This window comes from Ceratotherium simum, chromosome 30 (genome assembly GCF_057802395.1).
Source record: "Ceratotherium simum simum isolate JZ-2026a chromosome 30, ASM5780239v1, whole genome shotgun sequence".
In the NCBI taxonomy this organism is placed as follows: Eukaryota; Metazoa; Chordata; class Mammalia; order Perissodactyla; family Rhinocerotidae; genus Ceratotherium; species Ceratotherium simum.
This window is the reverse complement of record NC_141929.1, coordinates 3,154,967-3,172,278: the sequence shown is the minus strand read 5'-3', so window position 1 is coordinate 3,172,278 and position 17,312 is coordinate 3,154,967. Positions and strand designations below refer to the sequence as shown.

The 17,312-nt window shown below is 48.5% G+C and overlaps 1 protein-coding gene across 4 annotated transcripts in view; it reads right to left on the bottom strand.

Annotated features, from left to right (window-relative positions):
- Nucleotides 1–17,312, bottom strand: part of FBXO31 (F-box protein 31) — a 46,341-nt gene extending 29,029 nt beyond the window's left edge. The window contains exons 1-3 of one of the 4 annotated variants that reach the window (XM_014792646.2): nt 16,963–17,312; nt 4,319–4,390; nt 194–280 (exon numbers count right to left, since the gene is read on the bottom strand). In XM_014792646.2, coding sequence (XP_014648132.2) covers nt 194–280; nt 4,319–4,390; nt 16,963–17,311 — 508 coding nt within the window. In that variant the 5' untranslated portion in view covers nt 17,312. Of the gene's footprint in view, nt 1–193; nt 281–4,318; nt 4,391–16,962 lie in introns of those variants that run through there. The other 3 variants (XM_087419828.1, XM_087419829.1, XM_087419830.1) reach the window with 3 other exon arrangements.

The following is a 17,312-nucleotide window of genomic DNA, read 5'->3' as shown; positions in this document are numbered from 1 at the left end:
CCATATGTGCAGCCGCCACAGGGCCACCACTCAGGTGTGATCCTGGTCATGGCCTAGCCAGAGAACACCACGGCAAAGTGACAAGACAGCCAAAGCCAAGGAGGTCAGCTCGTGCTGTGAGCTGGAGGTCCCTCTCCATGCAGCCCTCGGCCGTGCTCGCCTGCACAAGCGAAAGCCAGCGGGAAGTACGTACGGCAGGTGTACACATCTCTGTACTCCATGTGCTCGTAATCGGGAAGAATTTTCATGAACCGTCCCGACTTCACGCGTGGGTTTATACCTGAACAGACACAGCAGGGAAAGGGCTAAAGATGGTTCTGCCTTCACGACTATGAGAACAGTTTTCACGACTCAACACCCTCTCCCTCACTGACACCATACAGTTCCCTTACACACTCAACCCCCAGAACCTTGGGAGGCAGGCGCTTGCCAAAGATGACAGGACTGGCCGGAAAGAAAACATTGTGACACATCTCCCACTTCATCAATGGATTCACGTCAGAAACTCATGATGGCAGCAAGTTCAGGATCCTCGCCATGCTCGTTCTCCTCCCTCGACTGCCACAGATCAGTGGAGCTCACAGAGGAGGGAGAGCAGAGGTCGCAGCTCGTGAGTATTCAGGGTGACCATTTAGGGAACCCTGTGCCCCAGCTTAGACATCCAGTTTGCTCAGCTGGCCTTCCTTCGTCCTTGCTGCATGTGTTTGTTTTGCTTTATTTAAGGACGATATCTGCCAGCCTGCTTCACTTCTGAATCAAGGCTGGGTGGCTCTACCATTTATGCCAGGAACTAAGGGTGATTTTCTTCTACCACTTAATCCAAAAGCTAAATGATTTTCTCCCGGATAAGGCCTTCAAAGCAAATTCACGAAAACATAGTTCCTGCATTGGGAAAATGATAACTGAAACTCACTTTGGCTGGGGCAGATTAAACACTTTGGGATACTAACTAACAGATAGTATGAATTATTATCTGGATTTTACAACCATTTTCAAGGAGTCAAGAATGAGCAGTCAAAAGAAATCCCCAGATGTCCTCCTTTGCCTGTCCACATCCCCAGCAGCCTAGACACACGTGTGTTCTTGCCATAGCCCTGTCCCCTCTCCTTGCCCACCCCCGACTTACCCCTGGTCACAGCATCTCCTGTTCATGGCAGTCACTACCCACCTGTGCCCTGACGTCCCCTCCATGGACAGCCACCCAGAGGGCCCGGGCAACCCCCTCCACCCACGGCTGAGATGAGCTCCGTGGAGGCCTTAATTTCCCATGCGTGCTCTCCTCTGGGTGTCACAGGTCCCCTGACACCTGGCAGCATGAGCACCTGCCTCCCTCCAGGATGCTCTTTTGAGTGCTTACAACTCTTAAAGAGAAATCTGTCTTCCTGTTGCTTTGAGACGATATCATCAAATGGCCTAACAAACTCAAAAGGCAATTAGAAGATAAGAACTTGTCATATTAGATACTCAAAGAAACGAGCTGACCACTCAAAAAAGCCAGGGAACTTTTATTGTATGTACACAGGGATCATGGTAGCGAGACTTCGGTTCTGACCCTCACACCAATGCCGGCAGCAAGGGTAATTCCTCCCATTCTATGCTCCAGCTAGATTTAAGACACTGAGCCCTGGGCAAACAGTGGAGGAACCGAGGGTGGAGCCAGGGCCACGGGGGCACCCACAGAATAGATGATGGGCGGAAGGAGGAACAACCAGCTTCCTGCCTCTGGAACTCTGAGCTTTGCGGGATTCAAAGTGGCACTGTTCTCGCCACCAAGATGAGAAGGCAGAATGGAGTCAGGCTCCCATGACCACTCAGGCCTCCCAGACCCACTTCCCCTGGAGAGAGAGACATGTCTTCATGGGTGGTGGCATTGTGGAGCAGAAGCGAGAGAAGAAACCAAAGTCTGAACGGGCACAGGGATGGAGAAGCTGGGAGGTCTGGAGCAGACCAGCCTTGCACTGGGGTCCTGGGCCAAGGACAGGGGCGCAGGAGGCACAGCTGGGTTGGGACTGTTGGCTAAGGGTGAGGATGAAGCCTGAGGCCCACAGGAGAGTGGGGAGAAAGGGGGGTGCTAGGAGGTGGCAGAATTGGGGCTGGGACGTGGCAGAGCAGAGGGACCCTGACAGCGCCCTCTCCAAGGGCTCCCAGTGACAGGTGGGAGGGAGCAACAGCCTTGGAGGGCACGGCTGAGCCACTGAGAATTGTGCATTTTGAGGGCGGCCTGGCTCCTCAGAGGAAGGTCCATGAAGAACTTAGAGCCTTGAGCCGGCCCGGTGGTGCCAGCAGTTAAGTGCACGCGATCCGCTGCAGCGGCCCGGGGTTTGCCGGTTCGGGTCCCAGGCGCGCACCGACGCACCACTCATCAAGCCACGCTGTGGCAGCGTCCCATATAGAGTGGAGGAAGATGGGCACAGATGTTAGCCCAAGGCCAGTCTTCCTCAGCAAAAAAGAGGAGGATTGGCATCAGATGTTAGCTCAGGGCTGATCTTCCTCACAAACAAAAAAAAAGAACTTAGAGCCTTTTGACAGGACATCTCCCCAAGCAGGAGCAAATTCTAACCCAGAAACACTAACCAATCCAACAATCCCAAATTGCCATGGGATCACAGAGTGGAGAGAAGTCTCTGATGGGATGAGGAAACACGAGACAATGAAACCACCCGGATCCAGGGACTAAACATCGCCCCGTGTCTCCCTGCAGAGCCGGCCACTCTGTGGAAACTCCATGCTCTACCTGAGCGGGGAGCGGGCAGCCACGGGAAGGAGAGGCAGCTCAGAGGCGGACTCTGAGAGTAACAAATCACTGAAAAGAGGGAATACAGAAAATGACACCAACTAGCAAGCCCAGGACCCCAGAAGGAAGCTTCTAGCACTTCGGTGCACGCTCGGCAGCCTGACCCACAGCAAAGTCCTGCTACCTGCTTACTTCTCAGTCCCAAACCACAGATGTTTCCATGGAGAAGCCCGGCCTCTCAGTTCCTGGGTAAGGTATTTAGTAAGGAGCATCGCCTGGTCTAAGTTTTCAATGGAGAACTGGGTAGAAAGTTCAAAAGAATGTGAAAACCAAAATCTACCAAGATGGTTGATGTCCTACGATGGACACTTAATGTCCTTTTTAGACAGGTCAACAGGTCAACTTTAGGCCAATGAGAACTGGATCACCATCATCTTACTTACTCTGTTCTCTAATGACACACGCCACACTCCCACTGGGCAGTGAACGAGTGGGCACTCCCTGCAGGACAGTGCTGTCCACTGCTCCAGGGCAAGGTCAGCGTTAACAGGGGCCTTCACAGCCTCATGCCAACGGGCACTGAGGAAAGGCTAGCTGAGAAGGCACTGGGGTTGGGGGGACTCTGAGCACTCAGGGAGTGTCGCTGGAGATTCTGGAAAACAAAGGAGCAGAGAACAAGAACTGAGGCGGGCTGGGGGGCTCAACAAGCCTGCAGGAAACTGAAGGGAAGACTGACCAGAAGGCTAGAGGCTGGTGGGGGCCAGAGGAGGGAGTGCCGTCACGGCTTCATTTCCCAGTTACCATCAGCTGTCAGCCCAGATTCCAGAGAAAGGGACACCTCTAGAAGTACACCAGAGCTGTTTCCAGTGCAGCCACGCTTCTCAGATCTAAAGGTCCCTGATGCCTAGTAAAAAAACACCTTTATCCCATGATGGACAGAAAAATAAGGGTAATGACACACCCAGAAAGGGAGAGAAGAGAGCCCCCCCCCCTCATTTAGTGCTATTACTACCAGTGCTGTCTTTGAAATATCCATTATGACTTTAAAAACATGTCTGAGAATGAAGTGTGAAAATTAATAAAGAAACCTGAACTAAATTGGATGGGGAAGGCCGGTAGGAGGAGCTCTCAGGCCCTATCACTCATTGTCAGTTACACTAAACAGGAAGAGAGAAATATTTGCAGCTCCACAGCAAGTAAAACTACCTTACTACTGAAGGAAGAGTTCTCTCCACCCAGCAACAGCCCAGCCAATGAGAATCTGTTCCTGCCCTGAACCATTACTCTCCCCCAATGGACTTTCCTTTAGAACAGCGCCTCCCTACTCTACCTTTTCTCTATAAAAGCAGCTCCCTCCTTTGTCTCTGGATTTGCCCAGGGTTTGCCACAGCATGTGCATCCCGACTTGCAATTCTTTTGGCTATTCCCGATAAACTCATTTTGAGACAAAAACAGGCAAATTTGCTTTTTGAGTTGACAGAACTGTGGGCTGGGGGTCAAATTAATTGATTATCCATCGTTGATGCTCACTCTGTGTCTGCTTTTGGAACAAAGTTAATGATGGGTGATAAAAGATTAACTTACGCTTCGCATAGACGTCTCGACAAGACACACCTGTGATCTCCAGCTTCCGCAAGTTTTCACAAACACCATACTCTGTAACAAGAAACATTTGCTGGAAATTACAGTCAAATCACAAAGCAACAGAAATAGATGAGTGAATGAAGGGGGTTGGTGCATGCCTAAGCCTTGGCCTTATCTTCCGAGTCTGAGTCTGTCTTTTGTTGTGGAGATTTTACAGGACTTCTCCACATTGTCAACACCCTCATTCACCAATGAAGACATTATTCTATTCTATTTTTAGACAACATCACTCTCAACGAAATAACAATCTGCATTATCTATTCTCATAAACTCTAGAAGCCTAACTGCACAAACCCAAAATTAGACAATCCCCAGCTTATGAATACAGTGTAGTACAAACTCAGTGGTCTGGAAACAATGCATGTTCCTATAGAAATGAGATTGTCATTGGTGTCAGGGTTCCACAATGGCCCTCTTAACCCCTGCTGTGGCTCACCATGCTACTGATTCTATTCAACAAAGCCAGAGGTCCTACAATCGAAGACCAAGGGGAGACAGTGGAAGGAGGAGCTGGACACTCTCAGGTTGCATCAGGCTACCCTAGACTAGCAGCCAGTGAAGGGGACCCTTGACACCCTCCCCTCCTCCCCTCCTCCCCTCCTCCCCTGGCTGACAGCTCTCTCCTACTTCCTCCTCCCTGTACCTACTCCTGCCCCACCATGGCCCCACTTTTCAAAATCACTCCCCCTAGCACTTCCCAACCTAAACCTCAATTCCTTTTGTTCACATCTCAGCGAGGCTTTTAAAGGAAACCACCATAATTGAACTAATCCACACTAATACAGAACTGCCTGTCGGCCAAGAGCTAATGAAGACAACACCTGCCTCATACCAGCCTTTGCGTGTGCTGGGCACCCTGCCAAGGTCCTGTGGGCACCAATGCATTCAACCCTGCCAGCACCCACGAGAGAGGAGCTACTGCCATCCACATGTTAACCATGAGAAGGCAGGTGCAGAGCGGTGAGTGACTTACAGAAAGGACCACATGCTTCTTATGGGGGACACAGAACTGAAGCCTAGATGGGAACACCTCGTAGAGGAGAGCCCAGTCCCACCCATGGCATGTGCTCAGCAAGTGTTTGATGAGAAGGGGAGTGAGAGCCCCTAGGACCCCATGGTGGTGACCAACATGACCCTCACTGTGCCATACTGGGTGCAGGTATTCAGCTGGGGCTTCACAAGACAGCCTCCTGACATCCTGACAACCACCTCTAAGGCCAGTGGTATGCCCCCATCACAGGGAGGGAAACCAAGGCTCGGCTGGTAACTCAGCATCCATCTAAAACGTGGATTGATGCCGTCTGGGTGGTAGCTGCAAAGCGCTGTCCACCTCGTCACATCACTTTTGATTGTGCCTACACCCTCCCTGAGGTCTGGTCTTTTCAACAGAATGAACGATGTTAACCCAAACGCTTCTATAACTGGTAGGAGTTCCACAGTATACCAAGTAAAGCTCAGGATGCACACGGGGTAGAGAAACTGTCTGGGATGAAGCGGCTACTCCTCAGCAAACCTGTCTCTGATCAGGCTGGCCCAGGCCCCTGCTTTCCCCACCCCCACTGTTGATCACAGACGTGAAGTGCAACAAGACTCCTAAAGACTTCACACCATGGCCTTGCTCATTATCAGGCAGAAGCACCTGTTTCATCCTCCTGCCAAGAAGATTGTGGACTCCATTCTAGAGGATTATGCAAGATATAACACTTGTGAGGATAAAATAACACCTGTGTAACATGAGTTACCAGCAATCTGAGGGACAACAGTGTGTCAAAATCCTTGCAGACCCCACAGACCAGCTGAATGGGGCCACACCTTCAACGTGGGCCAGCAAACTGGAACAACTGGTCTAACCGGCTCCCACTGAGAAGAGCTCTACTCTGCATTAAACTCTTTTCACCATTTCCTGTCGGTTCTGTGATGCCCATGATGACAAGTGGCTCCTCCTTGGAGTGACAGTCAGCCACCACTACTGTCTAGCTCTTCATACACACACTTTCCTTCTCTGGTACAAATGATGCACTTCAAAATTGTTACTGAATAGCAAGATTGGTGCTTTAGTTTGTTTTCTGTGTGGTTTTGAAAGGACAGCTCCTTTCCCCCACGCCAGCATGCTACCAGGGCATGTGGTAACAGACCAGGATGAGTCCGCCTCGTGGACAAAGCACTGTGATTGCCGGGGGTGGTCTTCTCCTTTGAACTGCACACTGCTGTAATATATGTTAGGGTTGCGGGCAAGACTCTGACTCTTGGTGCCAATGGTCAGACACAGGGCAGAGACGTGAACACACAGCCATTTGTGCTCGTGTTGCTGATGGCACCTTTAGTCAAGCCAGGCCTTTGCAAGGCATCGATATTGTTCCTTAGGCATTTCTCTGTGCTCAGCTTGCTGAAGGGTGGTGACTGGGTTTATGATTTTTGTCTTTCTGAGTTCAGTGCATACTCCAACCTGATAAAATAATGCACTGCTTCTCACTAATCACTTGACTTCTGAATGATTCTAAGGTTTATGGCCAGGATGATCATATCATCATAAATCTCTGTATATTGTGTCAAGAAATGGTATGGCTAACATCACACAGAAGATGAACTTGCATGGCCAGATACAGCATCCACAAAATGCCATTAACAGTCAGAAGAGGGCCGGCCCCGTGGCTTAGTGGTTAAGTGCGTGCTCCGCTACTGGCAGCCCGGGTTCGGATCCCGGGCGCGCACGGACGCACCGCTTCTCCAGCCACGCTGAGGCCGCATCCCACGTACAGCAACTAGAAGGATGTGCAGCTATGACATACAACTATCTACTGGGGCTTTGGGGGAAAAATAAATAAATAAAATCATTAAAAAAATATATATATATTAAAAAAAAAACAATCAGAAGAAAAGCAACATTATGATGTAGTGGTAATGAATATAGCAGTTACTGGGTTTTTCTTAATGTTCCCCAAAAATCATAATAAATTCACCAAAGTAGAATAATGTCATTCTGACCCAACTGTTCCTGCAAGAAATGTTCGGTATTTTCCAAACAATGGAAAAATCTTTCTTTAAAATAGTGGCTAAGAACAACGCCACATCCTCTGATTGTTCTAGAAACCTTCCCGTAAGTCATCAAGGGAAACTGCCCTTAAAATACCTTTAAAGCCAGTGTACTTGCCAGCACCACGTATTGTTCCTTCCAGAAAAGCTAACAAGTGTTAACTCCATCCTTCAGCACAGATCCTCTCCTAGATGATGAAAAGTCAGCACGCCAATCCAGGCTGCCTAAGGCTGCTTTTTAAGTACTGGGCGTGGTGCTGCAGGCTGTCAGTTCAAAAAGTTTCCTTGCTCATCTATTACACAAGGCAACTTATCAAATTCTTTTTGAAAGTGTCTGCTCCAAAGATGGCAACAAAGTAAAAAAAAGTTGGGAAGGGGGAGAAAAATGAGTGAGCTCGACTTGAGGAAATTTATAATTTAAATGGTCACACTGTGGAAAATAGTATGGCAGTTTCTCAATAAATTTTTTTTTTTTTAACATCTTTATTTATTTTATTTTTTCCCTCCAAAGCCCCAGTAGATAGCTGTATGTCATAGCTGCACATCCTTCTAGTTGCTGCATGTGGGACTCGGCCTCAGGATGGACGGAGAAGTGGCGCCTCGATGCGCACCTGGGATCCGAACCGGGGCCACCAGCACCGCAGCGCGCGCACTTAACCACCAAGCCACAGGGCCGGCCCTCTCAATAAATTAAACATAGAATCACCATATGATCCAAACGTTATTCTACTTAAGAGTATAGACCCAAAAGAAGCGAAAGCAGGGACTCAAGCAGATTTGTTCATCCATGGTCAAAGCAGCATTACTCACAATGGCCAAAAGGTGGAAGCAGCCCGAGTGTCCCCTGACGGTGAAATGGATAAATCAAATGTCCGCACACAGTGGAATATAATTCACCCTTAAAAAGGAAGGGAATTTTGACACATGCTGCAGCATGGAAGAATCATGAGGACATCATGCTCAGTGAAATAAACCAGTCACAAAAGGATAAATACTGTAGGATTGTATTTACATGAGGCACCAAGACTAGTCAAATTCATAGAGACAGAAAGGGTGGGTGCCAGGGGCCGAGGGAGGGAAAATGGAAAGTTGAGTGTTTAATGGGGGCAGAGTTTCAGTTGGGGAAGATGGAAAAGTTCTGGAGATGGATGGTGGGGATGGTCACACAACAATGTGAATGTACTTAGTGCCATAGAACTGTAGGCTTAAAATGGTTAAGATGGTAAATTTTATGAATATGTTTCCACAATAAAAAAATTAAATTGCCATTTCAAATACTCCCATCAGAAAATTTCCAAAAAGCTATTTAAGAAATATTTTGCCAAGAGGGAAAAAACAGCCCAGCAATTTGGCCTGAGTCAGGTCAACACTGAAGCTACAGCCTCTTGTGACCTGACTGCCACGGGCTGCCAACCTCCCATCACTCATTTCCTGTCCAGTGAGGTCGACACTATGACGGGGTTTACCAAAAGCTCCCTGTCCCCACAGCACACTTCTCAATATGCATGAAGTCTAGTCACTCTCTCTAGGTGGGAATGCAGGGCTTAGAAGAGCTCGCTCTCTCGCTCTCTCTCCCCGCCACCCCCACTCTCTCTTCCAGTCTTCCCTACAGGAGAACCCAATGGACACACATCTGCTTCTTGAGGCTACTTCCCGGGAAGAGAATAGGGAGATTACTGGAGATGGCACTCATGCCAGCTGTAACTGCGATCTGCACACGCTGCGTCAGAACAGAAGGTGACAAAGAAAGTTCACATCATTATTCTGTGCACTGCGTCGGCACTGGGAGTCTGCAATGAGAGGGGACCTAGCCTCATTCTCCCAGTAAATGCCACTTGTGAGGGAACTCCGCCACGCTGGAAAGGCACAGCCCTAAGACACTATCTGAAACAAGTCATTGGGCACACAAGATAAGTCTGGAAAGGGAGGTTCTTTCCCAGTCCTGGAGGGACTTGAATGCTAAAGATAGGAGTCCCCAGGCAACACACAGGCACCAAAGAGTCTTAAGTAGAAAAGCAGCATGGACAGGGCTTACATAGTGGACTATTGACCTGGGGGTGGAGCCAGCGGAGACACACCTGGAAACGTAGGTGAGGGATCCAGCGAGGAGGCCATTGCAACACCAGGTAAGGCAGAGGCAGGAGGAAAGGACGGTGTAATCCAGACTTGGCACCTGGCAAGCAGGAGGGCGCCAGGGTGAAGAAGGGTGGAGTGGGGACTAGAGGAACGCTGCTGGCTTGTTTCCTACCCGCTGTAAACCTACAACTGCAGTTTTCTAAATAAAACTAAAAAGCAGTATTGAATGGAAAAGCTGCATTTTTGTTTGCACTAAATTAGGGAATAATTATAACCCTTAATAACATATGGTTAAAAATTTTACTTTCAAGGCTAAAAAAGAAGTCAATGGCAGGAGGGCAGGAGTTGGTGGGAGAGGGGAACTCCACGAGGCTGGAGGGAGGAATCGGGCAACCAACAGCCCCCCTTCCTGACACAGCTGCTCTGAGCGAACAGCCAAGGACACCCCTCCAACAACAGAGCGCTGATTCCAAACCACTGTGTGTTCTCCAGCATGCTGCTTTACTTAGCTATTACTGTAACTGCATGAAATGCCTTTTGTTTTTTGAATAATGTAGCAGATCTGGAAAAACACTCTGTAGCCAGCTCATCTCAGGATGGGAAGAATGTAAAAACCAAAACCTGGACACAGCCCATAGGTCGCTCCTATTAAAGACCTAGAATATTCGGGAAGCTAAACAAATAGTTCCTGAGGGCAGCTGAAACCACCTACATAATCAATGTGGCTTATTCCCAACCAGTTCGGTCCCTGCAAAGATAAACAGTCTCAGTGCCAACAGGAACCTTGAGAAGCCTCTCTCTTCCAGTTAGAGGACACTGACCCCCATCTGGCTCCCACAACAGGCACCCGCTGACCATGGGAGACCCAGTCCCACTAAAGCCCATCTGTCATCCCCAGACACCATTCTTCTGAGTGCACACACACCAGCTCTGTCTCACCACCCACTGGTGAGGCCAGGAGATAAGCCCGTGAGTCTGATTCTGCAATCATCTCAGCCTGGGCCTTTTTAACGTTTCAGACACTTCCCTATTCCTCCACTAATACACCCCAAGCAGGTCTGGCTCCCGGTTTACTCTCGCCTCTCTCTCACCTCTCCCTCGCCACTGGGTGGACAGTGACGGCATCGCTGGCAGAGGATGCTGACTCACGAGTTCCGGACCCAGGCCATCTCCTGAAAGGGCCTTGGTTTGTGAGAGGACACTGGTTCCTCTCCAAAGTCCCAAAGATGCCCTTATATCTGCATGCCCTTTCCAGCCAGAAAGACAACCCAGATCCTCAAAGGCATTTGGTAATCACTATTAACACAGTGAAACCGTAAAAATGGCAGTGCCTGGGCCTCTAACAACCAATCAATTCTTTTTGGCAAGGCACCAGAGTCTGTCCAATTAAATGTGGCCAAGAGGAAATCTTTACTCAATGCTTCCTGGGTACCAGATTCCCTTTCTAGCTTGCTTTTTTAAGGTTATAAAAAGGAAGTCTTAAAAATGCCCCCTCAGAGGGACCATTGTCCTTTATTCTTTTCTACTTAGCTGATTGAAAGGACTAGGTTTCCCCATAGAGCAGCATATGAGATTCAACTTGCAAACATACAGAGGACTGTTAGTCCTTCCAATCAGCGCAGCAGGACAGGATGAAGGTTTGCCCTGCAGTCGTGAGATCCTGCTTTACGTCCAGGAGGTGGACTGGCTGCCTCTTCTCGGGGCTGAGAGGCTTGTTTCTATCACCTGTTTATCTAACTGCCGACCCGCCCACCCCACCACCAAAATTAGTGGGTTCAACAAGCAACCATTTAATAGGAATCATAAAACATTCCTAAAGCCAACTTTAAAACCAACCAACAGGGCTGGCCTGGTGGCTTAGCGGTTAAGTGCGCGCGCTCTGCTACTGGCGGCCCAGGTTCGGGTCCCGGGTGCGCACCAATGCACCGCTTCTCCGGCCATGCTGAGGCCACGTCTCACATACAGCAACTAGAAGGATGTGCAGCTATGACATACAACTATCTACTGGGGCTTGGGGGGGGGAACCAAACAATAACTGGCCCATTTCACCTCTTCCCGAAATGACCCTTCCAATTTCAGCCATATTTAACAAAAGCCACGTTTCTCCTATTTTGCATCAGCACATCAAATAGAACAGAAATAGCATTTTCTTCTGCAGGCAAAAACAAAATTAAATATTGGTTTTTAATTTCCTATTTCTGTCATAAAGATCATACATTATGGGAAAAAGACATTTCTAATTATGATGGAATTTAAACCTACTTTAGACTTACAACTCATCAAAACAAATATAACACCATGTGTCACTAAAACACCATCAAGAGAAGAAATGCACAAATTCTATATTATAAATTCAAAATCTGACTCTGGCAGGTACTGAGCTGAATAATACGAAATCCTCATGTCTCAATATTTAGAGTTCAGTATGGAAGGGAAAAATACACATATGAGCATTTCCCTTGTTTTTAAATGTATCTTTTGATATTATCTGAATATTTGGTTTAGAACTATGGTCTGAATTTTCTAAACTCATTAGCCTTAAGTAGACTTCATGAAGTCCTGCATAAATGAACAGTGTTAAAATTGGCTAGCATTTCAAAATTCACCAACTAAACGGTGAAGTATTAACCAAGAAAAGCCTTGTCAGAGTCAAAGGCAAAATACCGTACTTGGCTTCTACCCCCAGTGCTCTGCGAAATGATGACTTATTTATAGCCCCACATACAAGCAACTGCAGGAGGCCTGTAGCCAAAGGAATGATGCATCAAAAACAGTGTGCACCCTCACCCTCCCCTCCCCCTGCCCTGGAGGCGGGCTGGGTCTGGTCTGGTTTCCTGTAAGAGGGGACATATCACCCATTTGTTATATGCCTGCCCCAAAATCAGGAGCAAAGATTTGGCTTCTCAGTAGCAACTTTCTTTCACCTGCCCAGAGAAATACCACTAATATTTAATCCAGCAGCTCTAACATGCAGGGGCTAGAAAGGCCCAAGTTCCATAAAAATAACTGATTTATTATTGCTAATTTATTATTGCCAGGACACTGCAAACTGTGAGCTTCTCATCACACGTTATAAATAGCTCCCTCATTTTAAGTTTCTAGTGTACCTCCTCCCTGCCCCACAATCATCCTATCATTTTAGGAAGAGCTCTTAAACATCATGCCTTGTCCACACCCTGAAAGTCAATCATGGCCCAAAATTCTTGGAAGCAATAAAAAACAGGGGTGAGGCATCCTCTTTCTTTTTTTTTTTTTTTTGATAGGGGCAGGTGGCACTTTTTTTCCATGCTGATCCTCCTCTTTTTGCTGAGGAAGACTGGCCCTGGGCTAACATCCATGCTCATCTTCTTCCACGTTATGTGGGACGCCGCCACGGCATGGCCTGACAAGCAGTGCGTTGGTGCGCGCCCAGGATACGAACCCAGGCTGCCAGCAGTGGAGCGTGTGCACTTAACTGCTATGCCACGGGGCGGCCCCCAGGCATCCTCTTTCCCACTCCTGTTTTTGTGGCTTGTTTTCTGTTCTGGGAAATCCAGTTATCAAAATACAGAGAGCAAACATGTAAACACTGAGTAGAAAACACGCAAATCCACTAATTACTCTCACTCACCCTCCAAGACACTAAAGATGGAGCCACCATTATATCCCTGAAGGGGCTGGCCTGGAGGTTCTGTTCCAGGAAATTTGATGGGCCAGGACGATGCACGCACATCCCCAGCCAGCCTGCGATCCCACTTCCTGCTCACCAAGGCTGGGAGCCCTTTGGTTTTTACCTACCCAGACTTGACTCTGGCCTTATTAACATTCACCATAACCAAATGTCTAGTTCAGGAAAGATGAAGTTTTGGGGCTCAGAGAAATAAGATCAGACTTGTCTCAGACACGACTATTATTATGTATATTCCAGTCACAATTAGACTAACTCCACGAGACACCCCTGAATGCCACGTGGAATTGCCAACCATCCAATTTTTCTCCCAGATGAGCTAGAGATTAAAGCTACTAGAATAAACTAGTGAAACTGAAGAACTAGCTGCAACCATCTTCATAACCTTGGATGACAATGATTACTTAAACTTTAAGTTAAAAATTCATAACTTTGGGGACCAGCCTGGTAGCATAGTGGTTAACTTCACATGCTCCACTTCAGTGGCCTGGGGTTCGCAGGTTCGGATCCCGGGCGCCAACCTATGTACCACTCATCAAGCCGTGCTGCGGCAGCATCTCATATACAAACTAGAGGAAGACTGGCACAGATGTTTGCTCTGGGCCAATCTTCCTCACCAAAAAAAAAAAAAAATTTTTGTAACTTTGATTAACGTTGTAACTTTATAAACGAAGTTAAAAAGCAAATGACTATAGACTAGGAGAAAATGTTTTGCAATATATTCAACAGAAATGTATCCAGAGTAAATATAACCCACAAATCAATAAGAAAAAATAAATAGAAAAAAAGGGCAAAGATTAAGGATAAGCAAATAAGAGAAATACAAATTGCCAATGACTCTGTTTTTCACATGTGCATTCTCACTAGTTTTCAGGCATATGCAAACTAAAATGAGATGCTGTTTCTCACCCAGATTGGCACAGATTCTTAAAGACGGATCGTTCAAATTAGAGAGAATGTAGGGGATGTTGGATTTAATGAGATAACCTACAGCACCTGGACCACAAATGGCAGTGACTTTGTGATGAAGCATATTGAGTATTTGTATTCCACCTTCTGTGACGTGCCCTTCATGCCCTGGTGACAGGTGTGTAGACAGGTAAAATCACCGTGGAAATAACTGGGCAGTATCTAGTAAAACTGCGGCTCTCACAGCCTAGCACCCAGCAACACCACCTCTGCGTAGAGTCCTTAGAGAAACTGTCCAACTTATCTGTGTCAGAGGAAACGTATATGAGCTTATTCACTGTCTCACTGTGCATAATGAAAACAATAAAAATAAGCAAAGGAACAAACTGTTATGAACCGCCACATAGTATTTAAAAAGATGGAACCAGATTTAAATACATTAGCATGGACAAAACTTAAAAACACACAAGCTGACGGGGGAAGAAGCAGATGCACAATACTCACAGTATGATACGGCTCTAAAGAGCCAGTCCCCACAAAGCAGTGTCATGTATCAGGGATGTACACAGGTGCGTGTACACATACGGAAACTAAACCCACGACACGGGCTGCTCCTTGCAGTGGGTAAGCAGAAGGGACTTGAGTGTTAGCGGAGATGTTTTCTTAAAACAAAGGTAGAAAAATCAAAAGCAAATATGACAAACGACTCAACAGTTATTTATTGGGAGTGTCTACGAATATGCCTGTTTTATCATTTTTGTCTTTCATTTTTTCAATTTCTCAAAATGGAAATTCTCCTAGCCCGTCAGGCCACCTGGGTAAACAAGCTGCGTTGACTCCACCGGCCCGGGATCTGCCGTCTCAGGAAAGCTGAACCGAGAACTGCAGCCACGGGAAAGGAAGGACTGAGCTGTCCCTCTACGTCTGTCCTCCACCTTCTTTCTACATCTTCATCAGGACTTTTCATATTTCCATGAGCAATTCTAAGAATTAACTCCAGCTTATTTTACTCGGCGGCATACCTCTGAGTTTTCTGCTTACACAAAAGCCCTCTGTTCCCCTCTGTTCCTAGAGTTGAGCTATATACGTTACAGTTGCCCAGAGACAAACCCCCAAAGACGACCACACAGGTCTGGCTGACTGATGGAGAAACTCCTCAAAGCACAATGGAACATCTGTGATGAATCTGGGTCTTACAGGTGTACAAAATGCAAAACAAAGCAAATGAAGGTAGCATTCACAGAGAAAGAGAAAGTGGAACTTTCTTTGCCTCTATTTTTAAATGTCAAAAGAAATTTACTTGCCACATATATGACAAAAGGTTAATACTGCTAATATTCAAAGAGTTCTTACAAATTTTTAAGACAAAAATAGACTCCCTAAGAGAAAAAGAGACAAAAAGCACAAATGGGGAATTCACAAGAGATGAAATAAAAATGGTCAAGAATCATCATAACCAAACAGCTACCATTTAGGGGATGAGGGCTTCACACACGTTATCTCATTTAACCCTCAAAGCAACCCTATGGGAGCAGCACTTCCCACTACACTCGAAGGTGAAGCAGCACGTCCAGGATCTCATGGCAGATAAACAGAGCCTGGCCGGCTGACCACAAATCCCGAGTCTGGACCACTGAGCTTCACAGCAGACAGGATGACTGACTGACCCGCTTGCTGGGGAGGATTCGGGGAAGAGGCCTTCTCCTGCAGCCTTCCTGGGAGTGGGATCCCAACAGCTGGGCAAGGGGTCTCTAAGGCGTCATCCATCCTACTGCCCACAACCCCACTTTGGGGAGTGCACCCTAAGAAGATAATCTCAGAAGTTCTAAAAGGTACATATAAGTCTCATAAATTCCTATAAAATGCACAAAGGCCATCGTGACAGGACTGTTTATGACAAGGAAACACTGCAAACTGCAAGTCTATCAGTAAGGGACTAGTCTGTAGCATGTGCATGCAGAGGAATACTATGAAGCTCTTTTATACTAAACTGTCCCTAAGATAATATATATGGTATGATCTCATTTAAGTAAAAATGTGCAAACAACTCTACATGAACATATGGAGACAGGTTTTCCAAAATTTTAAGAGTGGCTTATTTTTGATTGCAGGGCTCCCTGATGACTTTTACTTTCTTCCTGTTGCTGTTCTGCGTTGTTTGGATTTTTTCTTACCTATCCTTTTTACCAAAATATGAGAGCTGATTGAACGTCAGAGTTCTGTCAACGTTTAAACGCAAAGAGCATTGAACTCTGGATTAAGTAGACCTTTCCTCCTGGGATTTGTTACAAAACTAACTACTCACTATCCTCAATACTGCCACAGCGCCCTGAGGGGGTCACCGACCCCCTCCAGCACTGCCCAGCTCCACCCACCTCTCCACAGACCCGGTCCTCCCCTCAGGGGACCCTCCAAACACTCGGCTCCCCCTGCTGCCCTAACTATTCAAGTTCACCCTCATCGCTCCCTCAGCTCCGCCCACCAGGGCTGGGGACCAGAAGGATGCCCGCAGACGTCAGTTCACTCTCCGGCCTAACCTCAGCTCTCGTCACTCCCCTAGGCTCCGCGGCGTCTTGCCCCCGCCGCTGGGGCACCCCTCAACCCTTTACTGAGCACCCCAATGTGGGCAGAGGCCAGCTCCGCTGCCCACCCAGGAACTCCACCCCGCCCGCCCTCCGCGCCCCAGATCTGCAGGGGTCACCGCCCCCCGCGCCCCTCCCGGGCCCAAGCCCTCCCCCTGTAGTGGGACCCCTCCCCCTGAAGCCCCGATCTACGGCAAGCGCCCGTCCAGAGCCCTCGGACCCGCCCCCCCCGAGCCCTCTCCAGGTCCGAGCCCCTTCCAAGCCTGGACCCCCGACCCCTCCAGCCCGCGCCCCGGACACCCGCCCGGCGCGCTCACCCTCCCGGCAGCGCCGCCTCCAGATGGTGTCAGTGTGCAGGATGCGCCGGAACTTGGTGCAGACCTGGGCCAGGCTGGGCAGGTCGGTGCCGGGCAGCGAGGCGAAGATCTCCACCAGCAGTTCGGGCGGCAGCTCCAGCAGCGAGCAGCGCGGGGGCGGCGAAGGGCCCGCGCTCCGGCCGCCCCCCGCCCCGGACAGCGCCGCCGCGCCCGCCTCGATGCGCTCCTCCTCGGGGTCCGTGTCCGGCTCGCTATCGGCCGCAGCCGTCTCGGCCGGGCCCCGCCGCTGCTGGCGGCGCCGGCATCCCCGCGACGGGCCCACGCCGCAGAGGCGAGCGCACACCGCCATG